Genomic DNA, 22,162 nt, shown 5'->3' with positions numbered 1-22,162 from the left:
TTTTATCTGCAATATTTAATGTAGATCATGCTCATGTACGGGCCACTGGGATTTTATATAAAATGTAACGAAGTCACTGATCCAGTACTATGTGTGACAGTGGGGGTGGAGGGTGGGGTCGGGGTAGGGTCCTAAATGTTTCGCTGGTCGTCTTGGTGAAAGCTGTGCTTTCAGTGCTGTGGGGCGGTCGCTAACGCTTTAGCATACCAATGCTTGCATCCAAAGAGCCTACAGTAGTCATGTTTACCTTCATCATGTGCCTCCACCAAACTTGCAAGTGACCATCATTAATCAGTACCAAAAAAAACACAAACGGTTTTAATGTCTCACGACTGTTTGTCTTGTCTTGTTGTCATTGTTAGTGAATTTTTTGTATATGACCTTGTCACCTTCAACAGTATTTTCTATTGCACCTTTATATGTTTGGTCAGCCGTTTAATAAAATAATGGTCAAATCTCAAATTGTATTTGCTGTTTTAGTTATTTCTTGAATACTATTATGCACTGAGGCATCACTTCCTACAGTCGTTTACATTCACAAACTGATTAAATCTCTAACAGACAAAGTCTGTGTGTATAGATGTGTGTGTGTACAGATGTGTGTATAGATGTGTGTGTGTACAGATGTGTGTGTGTATAGATGTGTGTGTATAGATATGTGTGTGTACAGATGTGTGTGTGTATATAGATGTGTGTGTATAGATGTGTGTGTATAGATGGGACAAACTTGGAAGCTTGTCACGCGTTCCGTCTCCCTGAGCAACCTGTAAGTGCATGGGGTCACAGACTCTTAGGGCCGGTTTCAGAGACAAGGCTAAATCACTAAATCACACTTTCTGTGTAAAATCTCCATTGAAGATGTGTTTTAGTCTAGGATTAGGTTTAAGCCTTGTCTGTGAAACCGGCCCATAGTGTATAAGCTTGCTAAGCTATGCATCCTGTTTCTTTTGTTGTCGGAGTCCTTGTTCAAACGTACACACCCATAATGTCAAGCAGCTGTCACAAGACCTCTGGGCGGGACGAGGAAGTCAAAGTCCACCGGCCAGGTGAGCGACAGACAGACAGACAGACAGACAGGCTGCGACAGACAGGCTGGGCATATTCTCACCTTCTAATCCGACTGGGGAATCAGGAAACTTCACATTCATAACATAGGAGGAACTTTGCACTTTTTTCGTGTTACATGCATTTGCTCCCTGGTTACTAAACGGACAAGTATGCTTGGCCATGGCGCTGTCGGAACTATACACGAAGGTAATTGGAAAAACAAAGTGTGAAAGTTGTAATTCATAATATCACTACAATATCTCCATCCGTTTGTGATCACACACTTGCTGAACACGTTACAGAAGGTCATGTCTGTTGATCTCTTTATAACCGGTGTTTTGCTGTAGTGTAGTGTACATACATTATGTGACGATTATGATTCATAAGACGCATTATTCTCTGCCTGGCTGTGACATATGGTGCCTAACTCTCTACACCTGTCCCGTCTCAACTTCAACTACTGGAATTTTATAAGACATATCGTGACGTTAGAATTATAAGGTTCTATCTCCATTTTTTTTTTTTTTTTTTTACATAATCTGATCCATTAGGTGTTTATTAATGCCTGTGTGGTGTTATTTTTCAAATGTTGACATTTTTTTTTTGTAATTCATAAAATACAAAGGTTCCATCTCACAAAACATAATGGAATGTAAAAACTTTGACGCTCAATATCTCTGAACTACCCTAAACCGAGATAGAACCTTATCATTCTAAACTCACGATACTATGTTAGACATCACCTATAAGCCTCTGTCATCTATCAGCTATATGCATGTGTTACATCATACAGTATGTAGGAATTTGTTTGTTATTATTATCATTAGAAATAATTGGAAATAACTGCAATTCATTGTCACCTGTTCCCTCAGTACAACAGAGTGTGGATCCCAGATGCACGGGAGGTGTGGAAGTCAGCAGAGATTCTCCGAGACTTTAAGTCTGGAGATAATGCTCTGGAAGTCCAGTTTGAAGATGGCACTGTGAGTATTCTACATGGATCCCCTCTGACCCCCTCCATAAACACCCTCTGATCCTTCCCTGTTCAATGTCAGTCTGACAGCATACATCTCCACTATCATCTATTAACTGAGAATCTTACATTTCACCAACTCATTGCTGTCTGTCAAGAATGATATTTTCTTAAATTGAAAAAATAAATGAATGATTCTTTATTGTCATTGTAACAGGTACAACGAAATGTAAAATGCAAGCCCTAGGTGCTAACAATCAACACAGTCCTAAGATAATAAAAAAACAAGAATGAGACATACATAGACATACGTAAATAGGGGGATAAGTGATCGGTAGGCATCTGAGAATGTATCTATTATGTAAACGTATATACTTATATACACTATATGGCCTATAGGCAGGGGGGAGTTAGCATGTAACTGTGTACTTTTATAAACATGTAAACGTATGAACTAGTAACTTATATACAGTATATGAAAACCTAACACAAGAATGTAAACATATTGCAGGGTTAAAAAAACAAAACATGGTTGATGGCAAAAGTAGGCCACATAGTACGCTGCACCTCTTTACATTACCCAGTACAAACATCCCACTGCCTCCCAGTGACGTTGTGCCTTGCAGGAGCTACACTACCCCCTGGACCCAGCGGACCCACAGCTTCCTCACCTCCGCAACCCTGACATCCTGGTGGGGGAGAACGACCTCACCGCCCTCAGCTACCTCCACGAGCCAGCAGTCCTACACAACCTCAAAGTGCGCTTTGTGGAGTCCAAAATCATCTACACCTACTGTGGTACAATAGGAAACCTTATTTGATTCTCAAACTTGAACGTTGTGTGTGTGTGTGTGTGTGTGTGTGTGTGTGTGTGTGTGTGTGTGTGTGTGCAGTACTCAAGTTGTAAAAGAAAATCAGGGGGGATGGTGGATTTTATGGACAAAGTTTTAGCATCCCCACAGCGCCAGTGACTTCAGTGACTTGGTAAAAATGTCATTGCATGTGTGCATGCCCCCTCCCTCGCCCACAGTATTTTACTCAATATGCGCAAAACTAAATGCTGAAATAGCAGTAATACCATGTTCATTGATAAAATGACAGAAGGGATGGAAAGGGGGGATGGCAGTTTTAGAAGGGGGATGATTTTGACCGTTTTTATTTCAGGGGGGATGCCATCCCTGCTCATCCCCCCTCAACTCGAGTGCTGCTGCTGCTGCTGCTGTGTGTGTGTGTGTGTGTGTGTGTGTTCGTTCATGCTCTGATTTCTCCCTCCACACTCTCTTTCAGGCATTATTCTGGTGTCTGTGAATCCGTACAAAGAGATGCACATCTATGGAGATGCAGTCATCCATGCGTACTCAGGCCAGAACATGGGGGACATGGACCCTCACATCTTCGCTGTGGCGGAGGAGGCTTACAAACAGATGGCCAGGTAAGAATGTTCAACAAAAGAATGTTCAACAATGCACCAAGCCGTATAAGGTTTCTGCAATAAGTACGGTTAGCCTACACTATTATAGTTCAAACGAGCTACCTGTTCTTTCTTAGAAACCACAAGAACCAGTCTATAATTGTCAGTGGAGAGTCGGGGGCAGGGAAGACTGTGTCTGCTAGATATGCCATGAGGTACTTTGCTGTGGTTAGCAAGTCTGGCAGTAAAACACAAGTGGAGGACAAGGTTCTGGCATCCAACCCAATAACAGAGGTATGTTTGGAATCAACAAGGCCTTACAGTCCCAATAATTATAAATCGTGACCTTAGAATTATAAGGTTCTATCTCTCCCATTTTTGGTCAAAATTGAGTTTTTTACATAATCTGATCCATTAGGTGTTTATTAATGCCTGTGTGGTGTTATTTTTAAAATGTTGAAATGTTTTAGTTAGTAATTAATAAAATACAAAGGTTCCATCTCACAAAACATAATGGAATGTAAAAACTTTGACGCTCAATATCTCTGAACTACCCTAAACGGAGATGGAACCTTATCATTCTAAGCTCACGAAATGTATGTGAGTGAGAAATCTGCCCCGCACCTCAGGGTTTGATCATTGTTTGTACCATTTATTAGGCTATAGGAAACGCAAAGACAACCAGGAATGACAACAGCAGCCGATTCGGAAAGTACACAGAGATCAGCTTTGACAAGAAGTACCAGATCATCGGAGCGAACATGAGGACATATCTTCTAGAGAAATCCAGAGTGGTTGCCCAGGTCTTACGTCATAATCACTGCTTCCTTCATATTGTGTGGTGCATATACAGTAGGATAGGCTATTTGTATGTCCTGTTGTATTTATTATTTATGGGGTGGCTCGCCCAGTTTCCCTGCGGGGATGAAGAAAGTTCATCATCATCATCATCATCATCATCATCTAAAAAAACATTCTGCATATTAATTCAACCCTTTTCTCCTCAGTCAGAGAGGGAGAGAAACTACCACATCTTCTACCAGATGTGTGCCTGCGCTGACCAGCCGGCGTTCAAGAGCCTGAGGCTGTGTGAGTGTTTGTATAGCAGGAACATGAACAGCTTGACAGCTCTGTTGTATTTAGCTACTGTCTATGACATAATTACCCTGGATACAGCCTCTATACAGTCATTCAATTGATCAATTATGTTCTCGTCTCGTGGATTAGATAAGATGACATGCTAATTACAACAGTTTGTTTTTCTTTGATAGCAAAATTATGTTGGGGTTTGAGTAGCAAGAATGTGAAACCATAAGCTCCCGACGAAGATCAAGGCACTCCTCGCGTGAATAAATTAAAAGCTTGCCTTTGTCACGGCATTTTAATTAGTTGACAAAAGGATTCCCTTGATCTTCTTCTAACGGATATTAGATGTTTTCACAAAAGGAGTCCCTTGATCTTCATAGCAGGCTTATTGTTCATCAAATTCTACTCCCCACAACATAATTTTGCTCCCAGTCTATTTCGACCTAGTTTTCAATCAGCACTCTTTTGATACTGTTTGTTGTTCTTTTTATAGAAGCAAAGTAGCGTTTTTTTTATCGTTTTCTCTACTCTTCTGTTAATTCTCTGTTCTGCTGTTCTGTTATTGCTTCTGCAGTGAGCGCAGATAAGTTCAGGTACACCTGCATGGGAGGGGAGATAGGTATCCAGGGGGTCGACGAGAGGAAGGACATGGCCGAGACACGCAAGACCTTCTCTCTGTTGGGTGAGTCTCACGTCACTCTTACATTTCGATTTGACATGTTTGCCATTTAGCAGACGCCTTTATCCAAAGCGACTTACGACAAATATTATTTGACCAATAAAAGTGAATCATCTATCCACCAGTCATAGCAGGAAAAAAAAGCACCTACAGTATGTCTTAAAGTATCTAATCTCTTCCGATCGACAGTCACTGTCATGGTCATGATCCCTGTTCACAAAGCGTCTCGAGAGTAGGAGTACAGGAGAACACTTCTTCCCTGTGGCAGTGGGCCTAACAAACAAGCCCCTGGCCTCTCATTGGCCTCTCACACGCACACACACACACACACACGCACACAACTACAATCTATATTAGCTTTACTCTAATTTACAGTCTTATTGCTCTACTGCTCATTTCTGTCATTGTCTTTTTTAAACTATTTTTGTTTATATATTGTGTCTTATGTGTGTATATCTGTGTCTTATGCCCTAACTACACCAAGTTAATTTCCTGTATGAGAGAACCGATGGTCCTAACGGCCCTTAGGGGGCAGGAGCCTATCTCCTGTTTCCATAGCGTGAGGCGGCTTGATGTACAAGTACACCCCCTGGACATGACGCTGGTATGTCGCAGGGTCTTACCCCCAATCCAACCCTTAATGCTGAGTGCCAAGCAGGGAGGCATCGGGTACCATTTTTATAGTCTTTGGTATGACTCGGCCAGGGATTGAACTCACAACCTCCCAATCTCAGGACGGACACTCTAACCACAAGGCCACTGAGCTGGTGATCAAGTCCCCACCTGTCCATATCATCTTATTTATTATGATCCGAAAGGCAAACACTCACTCATTCACTGCTTTGTGAATACAGGTCCATGTCCTTCTTCCTCCGCCTATTGGCGTAGTGTGATCTTATCCCCCTGTCCTGTCTCCTGTCCTATCCCCCTGTCTCCTGTCCTGATGCAGGGCTGAAGGAGGACTTCCAGTCAGACGTGTTCAAGGTGTTGGCTGGGGTCCTGCATCTGGGAAACGTAGAGATCAGAAGTAACGGTGACAAGTCCTCCATTAGTGTGAGTTTTCTCCAGGATCTGCTGCATAGGGAAATGCATCTCTTGGCTATTTGCATTCAGGGAATTCAATCAGACAACTTGAACACCAACCTGCTTGCTCTCTCTCTCCCCTCCAGTCCAGAGACCCCCACCTGGCTGCGTTCTGTGAGCTGCTGGGGGTGAGCGCAGACGAAGTGTGCCGTTGGCTGTGCAACCGCAGGATGGTGATGGTGGCGGAGACCGTGGTGAAACCGGTCCCCAGAGAGAAGGCCGTGAACGCCCAGGACGCCCTGGCCAAGCAGATCTACGCCCACCTGTTTGACTGTGTCATCCACAGGATTAACGCTGCTCTGAAGGTCCCGGGCATACAGCATACCTTTATAGGAGTGCTGGACATCTATGGGTAACTTGGATACAGTGGTGTTCGTTTTATTTGCCGGAGGAGATGGTACTGTGTGTGTTATTGCTGTTTGTCTGTTTTTTAACCCCGATTTGGACTTTTTTTCTCCAGCTTTGAAACATTTGAGATCAACAGTTTTGAACAGTTCTGCATCAACTACGCTAATGAGAAACTTCAGCACCAGTTCAACTTGGTATGCGACATCGACAGTGTCTACAGTATCTATATCACTATGGAAAAGCACTGCTTGTCTTGCATTGAAGTGTGGAGTCAGTAAAGAGCTTTGGTAATGTTTCCTGTCAGCACGTGTTCAAGCTGGAGCAGGAGGAGTACATGAAGGAGGACATTCCATGGACGTTAATTGATTTCTATGACAACCAGCCTGTCATTGATCTCATTGAAGCTAAGATGGGGATCCTGGACCTGCTGGATGAAGAATGCTTGGTGAGACCTCTTCCTGGTTGTTACTAAGGGTGTGTTCTCACTAGAACATTTGCTTCACTTGGAGTTTAGGATAAAATTCGCTTTGCTCTGCGTCGTTTGGAGCTGTGAGAACGCGCATTCAAAGTCGCTCCCGGAGCAAACAACCGACGCATGCTCCGCTTGAAAAGGGTGGTTTCGCTCCGATTAGAAACGACCCATCAAGGCTGTCCATAGGAAAACAACAGCGCATGCGTGTTGATCTGGACAACGAACAGGCAATTTTAAATTTTTCTGACCAATCAACTACCACGTCTGTTGCTTCGATTGCTTGTTACTTCGTTTACATAAAGGGCTGTGAGAACGCAAATCAGAGAAATAATTTATGCAACAATGTTGCAATCTCATCCACTTGCTCCTGGTCATGATTCAGACTTTCATGTGAGAACATGACCTTACTCTAAGAAGAGTTAGGAAGAACATTAGGATTTAAAAAAAGTATTATTATTGTTCTGTAACATTTGTGTGATTCTTTGTTATCATGCTGTTTTTTCAGTTATATTTGTATTATATAAATAATGTTATAATTTAATAGTTATATTATTATATATTTTCTTTAAAAGTTTAGATGTGGGACTTAAACATTTCCTGCATTTGTCCTCTACAGTTTCCACAAGGCACAGATCAGAACTGGCTGCAGAAGCTGTACAACTACCTGGATGTGAACCCGCTGTTTGAGAAGCCCAGGTTATCTAATGAGGCGTTTGTGATACAACACTTTGCAGACAAGGTGCATTCATAGACCCTTTGGACATTCATTACCCATGTTATAGGGTGTCATATGGTTATAGCTGTTTTCAATCATTTACACACACACACACACACACACACACGCACGCACGCACGCACGCACGCACGCACGCACGCACGCACGCACGCACGCACACACACACACACACACACACACACACACACACACACACACACACACTGTGACTTTGCTCTTACAGGTGGAATATCAATGCAGAGGCTTCCTTGAGAAGAACAGAGACACACTATATGAGGAGCTGGTAGACATTATGAGAACCAGTAAGGTATTATCACCCCACCTTCTTAAGCATTTAACTACACATACAGTATGTTTAAATACAAACTAATAATAATAACAACAACAACAACAGTAATAATAATAATTATAATTATAATTATAAAGTAATAATAATAAAGATCATAAATGAATCCATGCGTCACACTTTTAACACGTTCTACCTGTTTGGGGATCTTATCAGTTTCCACTGCTGGCCAACTTCTTCCAAGAGGAGGAGCTGAACGCTGCGAACAGCAAAGGCATCAAAGTGAGACCAGCCAGGCCAGGCGTGAAACCAGCCAATAAGCAGTTCAGGACCACTGTAGGAGATAAGGTGCCGATGTTTACACTGCTAGACTAAACACTATTGACTTACCAAATGGACCATGTCATTTGGCGCACATTGGGTTTATTTTGTTTTCTTTTTTGCTCTTCTTATCATGTGATTATGTGTGTGACATGTGACATGTTTCTTTCTGTAGTTCCGCAGTTCTCTGTACCTGTTGATGGAGACCCTCAACGCCACCACCCCCCACTACGTCCGCTGCATCAAGCCCAACGAGGAGAAGCTCCCATTCGAGTGGGTACAAATCACCCAAACAACGCTCCGCTTTCTATTCACTGTCATTACATTGTAATCTAATAAGATGCCTTCTTGGATGTCAGTGTACAGTACTGTATGTTGAGGCATGTTCCTAATATATTCTAGAGTGCATCATTCTAGAGTGCATCATTCTAGAGTGCATCATTCTAGAGTGCATCATTCTAGAGTGTGTCATTCTGGAGTGCATCATGTGCCTTTTCAGATACGACTCCCCGAGGGTGGTCCAGCAGCTCAGGGCTTGTGGCGTCCTGGAGACCATTCACATCAGTGCCCAGAGCTACCCCTCCCGGTGAGCCTTCAGCCAACCAATATGATAATAATATATGCCATTTAGCTGACACTTTTATCCAATGTGACGTACATTGCAGTGAGTGCATACCTTTTTCAGTATATATGGTCCCTGAAGGAAACGAATCCACAACTTAAGCATTGTTAGTGCCATGCTCTACCAACTGAACCACAGAGGAACACCAACAATCTACTTCAACAACAAAATCAACAAGATCAAACCTGTATTTCCTCACTTTTTGTTTCCATTGCTTTTTCATTGCAGGTGGACATACATTGAGTTTTACAGCCGATACAGTATTCTGATGACCCAACAGGAAGTGGACCTCAATGTCAAGAAAGAGACCTGCAAGACAGTCCTGCAGAGGTTGATTCAGGTGAGTGCAGCTGAAGAAATGAAGGAGATGTATGGTACACTCCCCTCTTCTCATATTTTCAGTATCTGATGATGTATACGGGTTGGCATGTTCATCTTGATTTCTCTAACCTCCAGGACTCCAACCAGTACAAGTTTGGTCGGACCAAGATCTTCTTCCGCGCCGGCCAGGTGGCCTACCTGGAGAAGCTGCGCCTGGACCGGCTCCGAGGGTCCTGCGTGACCATCCAGAAGCACGTCCGTGGCTGGAGCCAGAGGAGGAAGTACCTCCGCATAAGAGAGGCAGTCATCGTCCTCCAACTGTACATCCGGGGCAAGAAGCAAATCCGGTGAGTGGGATCAACCTCCACTACAACCGTTTAGTTATCCTTCACTGTTGACAGCAGCTACCTACACAGAGCCTCAAGACACCTCAGGCATCATTTCATTGCTATGGAATTTTGGGTGGACCTATTCTATTAATTATCAATAACAGGGTTCCCGCGCTGGTCTTAAAAAGCTGTAAAGTCTAAAATCCAGCATTCCAATTTATAAGGCCTGAAAAAAGTATTGATTTTCACTTATGCAGTCTAAAAATTAGGTGCTAGGTCTTAAAAACGAGATCCTGCAAGGAAATCAGTCCGACCACATCTATTTACGCGGAAATTAATCAAGCTGGAACCAAAGAAATGCCAATTTGCTTCCTTTTTTGTCTGTATGGCAGTGAAATCCCTAATTTCATCACCTCGAGGATGACAAAAAGCTATCACATGGTGTCGCGAATAGGTCTAAAATTCAATTCAAAGAGGTCTAAAAAGGTCTTTAATTTTTTCTCGTGTTGAAACTTGTCGGAACCCTGAATAAGAATGGATGTTTGAAGGATCTATTTTCTCCATTTCACTTCAGAAAAACGGTGACTGCAGCTGCTCTGAAGCAGGGCTGGGCGTCCCTGGTCCTCCAGAGACACTGGAGAGGCTACCAGATGCGCCAGATCTACAAGCAAGTCCGCATGGCCACTGTAACCATCCAAGCCTTCACACGAGGCTGGAGGGCTCGCAAACACTACAAAAAGGTGCCACACTTTGACTAATACATGAGTATAGTATGATTAACCACCAACCAAGACACAGTACACTACAACTGGTGAATTGATGATTCACTTGCTTCAGTGAAATGTATCGATTGTAAGTCGCTTTGGAATAAGGCGTCTGCTAAATGCCATGTCAAATGTAAATGTAAATGTAAGACAATTTGATTTCTACATGTTGCTGTGGTGACTTGTTTGTTAAGGTGTAATCTTGTGTTTTTCCTCAGATGGTGGAAGTCCAGAAAGCTCTGATTCTACAGAAGTACACCCGTGCTTGGCTGGCCCGGCGGCGCTTCCAGACCTTGCGCCGGCTGGTGATCAACGTTCAGCTTTCCTACAGGGTTCAGAATCTCCGCAAGAAGGTGGAGGAGCAGGTAAGGATATCCTTAGCTATCTCAGTGTTGACATGTCCGTATGCTGTGGGGGTCATCTGAGGTCATGGGTCCTTCCAGAACAAAGAAAACTGTGGGCTGCTCGAGAGGCTAACCAACCTAGCCAGCTCCAACTCCCACGGCCTGGAAAAGGTACACAGCCTGGAGGCCCTGCTGGACAAATCAGCCAACGAGAAGGCTTCCCTGGAGGAGAGAGAGAGGAGGGGCCAGGAGGATGCCGGTCAGGTGAGTCGTTAGGCTTGAGTGTCGTATCCACTTTGATCAAACTCGTGTTTCTTAAGCTTCGTGCACACCGCGAACCGTGACCCACCGTTCTGACGCAACCTGGTGGGATGGGCTTGACGCATGTCGCATGCGATGCAAACGCAACAACACAGCGGTAATATATGTCCGGAGGAGATAGCAAAGATGGCGCCGTTAGCATCACAAACACTATGCCATACAAGTTAGCATCAGAGGTAGACTAATATCCTCAACTTATGTCCTAATCACACTACTGTCATACAAGTCGTACCTTCTCCTTGACATGGACATAAACACCTGCTACCTTCTTTGAAAGAAATAGCGATTTTTTCAGTGAAAACTAGTACACCATTCAGATAGCATAACAATAGCATAGCATTCGCGGACAGTCAGTCAATGCACCTAGCACAACAATAGCATAGCATTCGCGGACACAGTCAGTATGTTAACATCAGATATATAAACGGGTTATTTTGATAAACTGGACACATTTTGTGAATATATATGGTTACTTTCTCGCCTGAAAACATATAAAAACGTCATAAAATGACATATTAACACTTGTAGAGCCAAATTAAAGATTTTCGCCAATGGCGGATTTTACATCTGTGGCGAAAGCTCTGGTCAAGAAACTACTTCCGGTTACTTCCTGTTGTTTTGACGGATCCAACGCAACGCAAAAGCTGAAATATTTTGACTGATTACCGCACCCTGCCGGACAAGAAACGCAATGCAGAGCAACGCAACGGATCAACGCAACTGCCCCATTGAGATGAATGACTTCCGGTGCAACGCAATGACCTGGTGTGCACGAAGCTTTAGGCTGCATTTACACCGCAGGTCACAATTCCGATTTTTTGCTCACGTTTTTTCTCATGTGGCACAGATCGGATATGTAACATGTAGGTGTAAGCCGTAAAAAAGCACATTGAATCTGATGGTATTTTCACTATTGTAATATATATAAAAGGGATTATCATTTCTGTCTCGTTTGCGTCCATTGCAAGTCCCGGCTGTCTGTTTACTTTCATTTTCGATGTACGCATGCGGGTCGCATCAAGGACCCCAATTGAAATAAGCCAGTGGCTTTCTTGGGTTTTTATCCTGTTAGTTGACCTTGTATGTAATATGTACTTTCATGTACCTACTTCTGCAAATCTTCTAATAAAGTTTTCAATCAATCAATCAATCGCATACTAGTCGTTATAAATGTTACCAGTGTAAGCACAGGTATCAGATATGGGTCATTTGAAAAAGTAGGTGTAAGCAGGCGTTCGAAAAAATTTTTTAAAGGCACCAAATCGGAACTAGGCATTACAACCTGCAGTGTAAATGCAGCCTTGTGTGATTTTGTCCCCTCATGTGTTGTTTTTAGGTGTAGAACATCGTAGCTCTCTTTGTCAGAATCATGACATTGTGTTTTCTTTAAGACAATAGCTCAACTTCAGCAAGAGAAGGACAAGATGATCCTGGAGAAGCAGAAGTTGGAGAAGGAGCACGGAGATTCAGTCCAAGAAAAGACGGGTAAGAGAGGGACATTGGCACTGAGACATCTTTCTGTTGTCTTTGAACAATCAACCAACAGTGTCTGATACCTGTATCTCTGTACACCTTCTGCATCTCCAGACAGCTTTGATCAAGTCAAGAGAAAGCTCCAGGAGAATCTAGAAAGAGAACAACGACTAAGAAAGTAAGAATTTAAATATTCACAAGTACTGTTTGGAATTGACTGTGTTAAGCCACTGTACGCCAAAGCAAATTAGTTAACATTTACATTTACATTTTCCAAAGCGACTTACAATCAATACATTCGACTAAGCGAGTGAATCATCAATCCACCAGTCGTATCAGGAAGAGTAATCCAGCTCAGGCCCGGGGCCATTGGCAGTGTCAGTGATAGAAGGATGTTTTTTTTTTTTTTTTTATATAGACACTGAACATCGGAGAGACAGTACAAGGGGGGCAGTAGAAGTCATAGGGGAAACAGTAAAGGGGAAAGCGGGTGTCTCAGGAGACGCAGTGCTCGGGGGGGTAGTGGATGTCTCAGGAGGAGCAGTTAAGGTGTAACCTGAGGGATGGGTCTTCAGTCTCCGACGGAAGATGGGTAGTGACTCTGCAGTTAATGCACATACAGTACAGCAGTGTTCTATACATTAGACTGTTGACATACTTCTCCTTCTCCCTCAGAATTGCAGAGAACAACATAGAGCTCCAGACAGAGGACAACACCAAAGAGGTGGAGGCTCTGAAGGAGGAGATCAGGAGACTGAAAGAGGACAGGGTCAGTCGCCAGAGACAGCAAGAGGAGGCGGGCCAGGTCAACACTGACCTGCAGGAACAGGTGATCCAGCTCACTAAGCACGTCAAGGTGATCCCTGAGTTACGGAAAGATCTCCACAACCAGAAGACCCAGAGAGACGACCTGGACAGGAGGATGAAGGAGCAGTCAGAACAAGCCAGAGGTACATACATACGTTCATGTGCTTTCACCACATTTGATATATTTATGTTCATTTTCATAATTATTAACAGACTGCGTTCAACCCTTTTTGGAATTATAGATAGAGCCTACTGGTTGCATCATACTTTGAGTATTTTGTGATGTTTAATTTCTCTCTAGCCAAGATGAGTGTGATTACAAGACAACTTCTTGGAGGCGTAGTTGAAGAGGCTGTTATTTCAGGGTAGCTACACACACACACACACACACACACACACACACACACACACACTCTTTTCTTTTAAGAATACCATTATGTTTGTTAGGCTTTATAATAATGTGTTTTATCACAGCTTGTTCACTTGTTAAAAGGTTGACCCCAGATGGTCCTGACCAGACATATGAAGCTGGGGACCTGCTGAATGCTTTTGATGGGCTGCATAAAGCTGCCAGGTTTGGACCCATTTCTCCCCATATAGTCCCTTTTTATATGCATGTCAGTGTCGGCGGGTGATTGATTGTTCCTGTGACGGCAGGGTGCTGGAGACCCACCAGAGAGAGAAGAAGGAGGGTCATGAGAGTCAGGTAGAGAGCCTGACGTTCAAGATGGATCACCTGCAGAATGAGAACAACGAACTGCAGAAACTATTCCAGGAGAAAAGTAACGTCAACGACAGCATTCGTCAAGAGGTGGCCCGGCTGAACTCTGAAAACATGGTAGGAAGAAATGTCAAACCTTTTTCAAACCATCCTGAGATATGACTTCCTGTACATGGCCAACACCCTGCCAACATTTAAACCGGCCCTCAAAACCCACCTCTTGAAGCTCACCTTCACCAGTTAACCCTCTCTCCCTCCCCTTCCCTTGTGTCCCCAGCACTACCTTAATTAGGCCCCTATACTTTCTTTTATTTATTTTTTGTTTCTTTTATTATTACTACTCGATCTTTTCAGTTTGTAAAGCATCTTTGAGTGTCTAGAAAAGCGCTATATAAGTCTAATGTATTATTATTATTATTATTATTATTATTACCTCTACTGTACTCTCTGCTCTGGTGCACAGGTGATCCCTGAGTTGAAGCAGCAAGTGTCAGAGTTGCACAGACAGAAGCAGGAGCTGGAAGTCCATTCAGAGGAGCAGAGCAGAGAGATGACAGGTATTATACACACACACACACACACACACACACACTCTTTTTTATTTTATTTTTAAGAACACCATATGTTTATTAGGCTTTATAATAATGAGTTTTATCACAGCTTGTTCACTGGTTAAAAGGTTGACCCCAGATGGTAGCGTCTTTGAGTGTCTAGAAAAGCGCTATATAAGTCTAATGTATTATTATTATTATTATTATTATTATTATTATTATTATACAGTGTAGGCTTTCTTGTGCCCGAAATGTGTTACTTTGATACCAGTTGACTACAGTATTACACATGATAACAAACAACTCATTATCACTCTCACACACAGTACAGTACAGTACAACACACAGTACAGTATGCTTTCAACTTGCCTTCGCCATGCTTCCCAATCTGTAGTGAAAATGGAAGATGCTTCAAGTGAGTTTCAGAAGAACATTGAAGAGGAAGGCTCCCAGCGCAGGTAAAACACTCAAACCTTCAATCCATCATTTATCACCTGAAACCTCCTCCTAACCCTGGTTGTTGGTGTTGTTGGTATTGTTGTTGTTATTGGTGGTGTTGTTGTTGTTGGTGGTGGTGGTGTTGTTGTTATTGAGGTTGTTGTTGTTGTTGTTGTTGTTATTGGGGTTGTTGTTGTTGTGCAGGCTCCTGGAGCAGCAGGCTGAGGAGTCTGGGAGAGAGAAGGAGGATTTGGGGAGGAGGATGGAAGGACTGGAGGAGGAGAATGAACAGCTGAAGAGACAGAACCTGACAGAGAGTGAGACCAAGACTAGACTGAATCAAGAGGCATCACGACTAACTGCAGAGAACATGGCAAGTGTGTGTGTGTGTGTGTGTGTGTGTGTGTGTGTGTGTGTGTGTGTGTGTGTGTGTGTGTGTGTGTGTGTGTGTGTCTGTGTCTGTGTCTGTGTCTGTGTGTGCGCGCATGTGCATGTGCGTGCGTGTGTGTGTGTTTGTAAAAATTACTTTATTCCTATTCCAGGACTTTGAGGAGCAACTTGATTTGAAGGACAGATTGATAAAGAAACTCCAAAACCAAATCAAGAGCGTTCAAACATCTGAGAAAGGTAAGACAGTTAGCTGCACAGTCAACAACATTCTATCACTTTCATTTTTGATATTATCTCTCTCCTTATCACTCCTTCCTGTATTTGGTTTCTCCTTCAGCCAATCACACGCCAGTGCCCAGTACTCCCAAAGAATACCTCGGCATGTTGGAATACAAAAGAGAAGATGAATCCAAGCTCATCCAAAACCTCATTCTTGGTACTTTGAATATCACAAGTTTTGTTGTTTGTTGAAAATGATACTCTGCCATTGAACAAGGGAATTTCCCTCACTTGAATATAATGTGCCCTATGGACCTATCGCTAAGCCACGCCCCCTTTGAAAACTCGGACAAACAAACAACGCTTCACTGACAGTGACTGACTGACCGACCGTGACTGAATGACATTCAATGACTTACTGTACAATGGCGGGAGTTGGCTGATTTCTGATTTCTGATTTACCACAGCAAGTAATAGACATGTTTTTAAAGATGAGAATATTTATTCTAGAAGCTTTTCACCATCAGATATTAGCGAGTTGTTTGTCCGAGTTTTCTGCCTGTAGGGACTTTTGCTGTGATATGATTGGACAATTTCTATTTTGGGGTGTGGTTTAGCGATAGGTCCATTGTTGTGGTAATCCCTTAATATTTTCAAATATTCTGAAAAAAAAGGTGTTGCAGAAATGATGTTACATGTCACCAACTCAGGCTATTAGACACCTTGTCCATCAGCAGTAGACATCTTGTCCATGTCCTATTCTCCTTTCAGACCTGAAGCCCAGGGGGGTGGTGGTCAACATGATCCCTGGCCTGGCCGCCAACCTCCTCTTCATGTGCGTGCGCCACCCTGACTACCTCAACGACGGAGCCAAGCTCAAGTCCCTCATGAACGCTGTCATAAGTGGTGTCAAAAAGGTCATCATGGTAAGTTGTGTCTGTTTTCTGGGACTCATACCACCGCTCATCTTTGTACATAAATAAATACATAAACCCTTGTGAATGTGCAATTAAACTGAGGACTACAAGCTATTGGCTCCCGCTGGGACCATATACTGTATACTGAAACATATGCACTCACTGCAATGTAAGACGCTTTGGATAAAAGCGTCAGCTAAACTCCTGTCGTGTTCGTTTCTACCACCTTACTTTGGTGTCCCTGGTCAAATTTGACCGGTTTGTTTTAACTGCTCTTAGATTAACACAAACTCGTCATCACCAAATTTTTATTTAACACCCTTTTAAGCTGTAAACAATGTCTCAGACTAGCAGTTAACATTAATAACTGCAGTGAATATACAAAGAATAGACACTGAAAATGTAATGGTTGTGATTGTGTGGCTTTGTATGGGGATGTTTTCTAAGATGACTAAACCTCTCAAAATTCAACGAAAGTGGTGATCAGCAATTTTACATGTTCAAATGCCTAGTGTGGAGGATATCATAAGGCCTTGAGGCAATCAAATGTAAAACACAATATTTATGATTGATGAAAGTTGTAAATCGGTCAGATTTGACCCGAACACGACAGGAGGGCTAAATGGCCTATATTACAATGAGTTACTACCCTTGTTAGGAATGATTTGCTGTTGCTGTATAGACTGTGTTGTCTGCCTGTCTTATAGGATCACCAAACAGACGTTGACGTGCTATCTTTCTGGCTCTCCAACACATCTCACCTGCTCAACTGTCTGAAGCAGTACAGCGGTGAGGAGGTATGGCTTTTTTCTTTTCTTTTACGTAATTCACCATCAGAAGCGCTAGGCACCTCAGTCGTTCAGGGATTCATTTAACAGATAACTGACCGTGGAGTTTACAAATCGGAGGACGGGCTCATTGTGATGCATGGAATGGAATGAGGAAGGCATACGTTTGATACCAGTCCTCATCCATTACAATTAGTGTTGTTCCGATACCATTTTTTGATCCCGATACCGATACCGATACCTGACCGTGCAGTACTTGCCGATACCGAGTACCGATCCGATACCACGGCGTTTGAAAAAACAAAACAAAAAAACATGTTTTTTGAGCCGCATACTCACCTCGATGTAAAATTATTGCTAACACTTAGTCTGGCACTGCTCAAAACCTTTGTAAAACAGGAAAAAATACCAACAGAGAGTGAATACTATAGAACTTTTTTTTATTGTCTACCGGGTATGGTGACAAGAAAATCAACCCCTTATAAAACCTGAAATGTGGCTCTCACAGATGCCAATCAGTGCAATATCCATTTAAGATATAAAACAGTCGTAGTAGTAGTGCAACAGCAAGTGAACATTTACAAACAAAATAACTTTAGTACTTAAAAAAAAAAAAAAAAAAAAAAATCGGATTTTTTTTTTGTTAGTACTCGCCGATACCGATACCAGCATTTTTGTGCGTATCGGTGGCCATGCCGATACTAGTATCGGTATCGGAACAACACTAATTACAATGAACCTCTCCTCTCCTGGTTTAGATGTCGGACAGCATTATTTGCTGTATCAGTGAATATTTGATCATTTAGCTATATTTCATATGACAATACTCCAAACCGCATGCAGATGGTTATTGGTTACAGTCCTGACAGTAACACTAACTAAGCTGTGTGTCTGAATCTTAAAATCTGGAATTGTTTCTTTTGGCTTTCTCTCAAAGGAATTCATAAAACAGAACACCCCTCGGCAGAATAAGAACTGTTTGCAGAACTTTGACTTGGCAGAACACAGGCAGATCTTCAGTGACCTGGCCATCCGGATCTACCACCAGTTCATCACTGTCATAGAGAAGTCTCTCACACCCATGATCGGTATGTTTATATCAACTGTACCAGCAGGTCTCTCTGGAAAGAGATGTTACCTCAATTAACACTAGAAGAGCCGTGAGGGGTACCCCTGTGAGTAAAAGAAAAATTCTATCTTTGCACTCGATCTAATTTCAAGACCCTCCTTTCATGACTTTTCCTAGATATGTGCGTTCTACCACCCAGTATCCTTACATTTTCAAAATCACTTCAGCTAAAAAAAGAAGCGGCCTCTAGGGATCTCTGTGTGTAAATAACAGATTTACATTCTAAAAAGGGGGTCTATTTGAGGTTCTACTAGTAAGGTAAAATAGGCACGGCTGTTGTAGTATTAAACTAACCTGGAAATACATTTCCATGATGAACTCGTTCCAGAACTTGTTTCCGAGAAAGGAATTCAAACCATCTTTTGTATTTCCTGAAGATTAAGAGATGTGTGATTATTGGCATGAGTGAGTTTCTTAGAGCGAGGCGTTTCCCTTCTCCGCAGTGCCTGGTATGCTGGAGCACGAGAGCCTGCAGGGGATCTCCAGCATGAAGCCCACGGGCCTCCGCAAGCGATCCAACAGCATCTACGAGGACTCCGAGGCGGCCTACACCATCTCCTCCCTGCTGCAGCAGCTCACTCTGTTCCACTCGGTCATGAGCCAGCATGGCATGGACCAGGGCCTGCTCAGACAGGTGGTCAAGCAGCAGTTCTTCCTGGTGGGCGCTGCCACCCTCAACAACATCATGCTCCGCAAAGATATGTTATCCTGCAGAAAGGGCATGCAGATCAGGTGTGTGTGTGTGTGTGTGTGTGTGTGTGTGTGGTGTGCGTGTGTGTGTGCGTGTGCGTGTGCGTGTGCGTGTGCGTGTGTGTGTGTGTGTGTGTGTGTGTGTGTGTGTGTGTGTGGGGGTGTGTGTGTGTGTGTGTGTGTGTGTGGGGGTGTGTGTGTGTGTGTGTGTGCGTGTGCGTGTGTCTGTGTGTCTGTGTGTGTGTTTGTGTGTTTGCGTGTCCGTGTCTGTGTCTGTGTGTGTGTGTGCGTGCGTGTGTGTGTGTGTGTGTGCGTGTGCGTGTGCGCGTGCACGTGCGCGTGTGTGTGAGAATGAGTTGGCGATAAGGGAAGTTAAGTCACATGTCTGTTGTGTGCGTTGCAGGTGTAACATCAGTTACTTGGAGGAGTGGCTAAAGGACAACGACCTCCTGACCTCCAACGCCAGAGACACTCTGAAGCCGCTGTCTCAGGCCGCCTGGCTGCTGCAGGTCAACAAGACCACGGACGAGGACGCCAAGGAGATCACTGAGACCTGCTCTGAGCTCAACCCGGTTCAGGTGCTGGACCGCCCACAATTAGGGCTTTCACACCGGCAAAGAACCGTTCCGGTTTGCATTCGCGAACCAAGTCCGGGAGAGACCGAAAGACCGAAACTCAATTGGTTCAGAGACTGAAAAGTTGGTTCGCAGCGGGAATGAGCAGAAAATAGTGGAACCAAAACGTAGAACAGTCACGTCGTCAGTGGGGGTGTCATATTCTAGGCTGCTAAGACCAGCAAGAAGGAAGGAGACAAAATGCTATCTAATCTAAATCTAATCATTAGTGATCAAAACAATTATCAAAAGTTTCATCATTCTCTCTATCTTCCTCACATGCTCAGCAAACACACACACGAACGCAAATTTCGTTCTATTCCAGCAATGGCTGGTTAGTAAGAGAAAGCGTGTAGAAAGTGTATTTTGTTTTATTTCATAGAAAATAGTGTTTATTTCAGATACTGTAGTGGAAGATATTATCCTCATTTCCATTGAAGTATCCCACCCCTTCATCACCCAGCGTTGATGACGCGGATGGTTCTGGTCACACTGGTATGAACGTGGGCTGGTTCGCCAGACAGCACCAAGGTTCGGAGGTTTCCGAACGCAAACGCGAACCGGAACGGTTCTTTGCCGGTGTGAAAGCCCTAAATGTGTCACAGTTGTACTTTAAAATACACACTTTTTATATATATATATATATATATATATATATATATATATATATATATATATATATATATATATATATACCGTTTAGCTGATGCTTTTATCCAAGGCAACTTACATTGTTCAGTATATACTGTATGGTCCCAGCAGGAATCAAACCCACAACCAAAGTGTTGTTACCCATACTCTACCAACTGAGCCACAGATGACCACCACGATTGACTTACTCATTTTCGTTATCTACCCCTGCTTTAGATTGTCAAGATCCTGAACTCCTACACACCCATTGACGATTTTGAGAAAAGGGTGCCGCTTTCATTTGTCCGCAAAGTTCAGGTAAGGCATCGTGCATCAGGTGAGAACTGAAACATTGACCACCTCATTACCTCACTTATAGAAAGTGTGTGTGCACGTGACCTTCTGTTCAAACACATTGAATTGTTGAGATTATTGAATGAAATGAACGGCACTTACTGTATATACAGTGTACACTACAGTGTACCATGGGAGGCTGGTGGAGGTAGAAATTGGAGGATGGGCTCATTATAATGCAATAGAAATAAAGGAGCCTCCACCATCCTCTCCTAGATGCAGCCCGTGGATATCACTGGGCTAGGGCTACTGAGATACATGAAGATACAAGGACGAATGGGTTAGGCTAATGAGCAAGAGCATTGCAAGAGCACCCTGCCCGTTTTAATGAAGGGTTTCTGTCTGTTGGTCAGGCGTTACTACAGGACGACCGTGAAGGCCCCTCACAGCTCATGCTGGACACACAGTATCGCTTCCAGGTCACCTTCCCGTTCTACCAGTCGTCCCAGGCCCTGGAGCTGCTCCAGGTGCCCAGCAGCCTCCACCTGGGCTTCCTCACCAGGGTCTAACCCCCATCACCACCAGGGTCTAACCCCCTCAGCACCTGGATCTAACCCCCTCAGCACCTGGATCTAACCCCATCAGTAGAGGGATCTAACCCCATCAGTAGAGGGATCTAACCCCCTCAGTAGAGGGATCTAACCCCATCAGTAGAGGGATCTAACCCCCTCAGTAGAGGGATCTAACCCCATCAGTAGAGGGATCTATCCCCATCAGCACCAGGGTCTAACCCCATCAGTAGAGGGATCTATCCCCATCAGCACCAGGGTCTAACCCCATCAGTAGAGGGATCTAACCCCATCAGTAGAGGGATCTAACCCCATCAGTAGAGGGATCTATCCCCCTCAGTAGAGGGATCTAACCCCCTCAGTAGAGGGATCTAACCCCATCAGTAGAGGGATCTAACCCCATCAGTAGAGGGATCTAACCCCATCAGTAGAGGGATCTAACCCCATCAGTAGAGGGATCTAACCCCATCAGTAGAGGGATCTATCCCCATCAGCACCAGGGTCTAACCCCATCAGTAGAGGGATCTAACCCCCATCAGTAGAGGGATCTAACCCCCATCAGTAGAGGGATCTAACCCCATCAGTAGAGGGATCTAACCCCCTCAGTAGAGGGATCTAACCCCCTCAGTAGAGGGATCTAACCCCATCAGCACCACGATCTATCCCCATCAGTAGAGGGATCTGTCCCCATCAGCACCACGATCTATCCCCATCAGTAGAGGGATCTAACCCCCTCACCACCAGGATCTAACCCCATCAGTAGAGGGATCTAACCCCATCAGTAGAGGG

General features: G+C 43.7%; 1 protein-coding gene across 1 annotated transcript; it reads left to right on the top strand.

Annotated features, from left to right (window-relative positions):
• Nucleotides 1-89: 89 nt before the first annotated feature.
• myo5c (myosin VC) lies at nucleotides 90-21,373 on the top strand (the record flags this gene model as incomplete). The annotated part of the gene is made up of 41 exons (XM_080545241.1): nucleotides 90-99; nucleotides 997-1,046; nucleotides 1,920-2,030; nucleotides 2,647-2,818; nucleotides 3,308-3,452; nucleotides 3,569-3,725; nucleotides 4,091-4,234; nucleotides 4,439-4,520; nucleotides 5,092-5,199; nucleotides 6,146-6,249; nucleotides 6,366-6,631; nucleotides 6,740-6,821; nucleotides 6,932-7,072; nucleotides 7,716-7,838; nucleotides 8,059-8,142; nucleotides 8,338-8,469; nucleotides 8,618-8,715; nucleotides 8,942-9,028; nucleotides 9,293-9,404; nucleotides 9,521-9,732; nucleotides 10,289-10,454; nucleotides 10,697-10,843; nucleotides 10,922-11,086; nucleotides 12,535-12,628; nucleotides 12,731-12,794; nucleotides 13,292-13,566; nucleotides 13,725-13,788; nucleotides 13,917-13,997; nucleotides 14,081-14,261; nucleotides 14,608-14,701; nucleotides 15,090-15,153; nucleotides 15,338-15,506; nucleotides 15,676-15,760; nucleotides 15,861-15,959; nucleotides 16,514-16,668; nucleotides 17,367-17,456; nucleotides 18,385-18,535; nucleotides 19,020-19,308; nucleotides 19,670-19,844; nucleotides 20,748-20,828; nucleotides 21,218-21,373. 41 exons carry the CDS (start codon nucleotides 90-92, stop codon nucleotides 21,371-21,373), a joined length of 5,265 nt encoding a protein of 1,754 aa, XP_080401367.1.
• Nucleotides 21,374-22,162: the final 789 nt, after the last annotated feature.

Source organism: Nansenia antarctica, assembly GCF_963989245.1.
Source record: "Nansenia antarctica genome assembly, chromosome: 14".
In the NCBI taxonomy this organism is placed as follows: Eukaryota; Metazoa; Chordata; class Actinopteri; order Argentiniformes; family Microstomatidae; genus Nansenia; species Nansenia antarctica.
The sequence above is the reverse complement of the archived record's forward strand: the minus strand, read 5'-3'. Positions and strand labels throughout refer to the sequence as shown.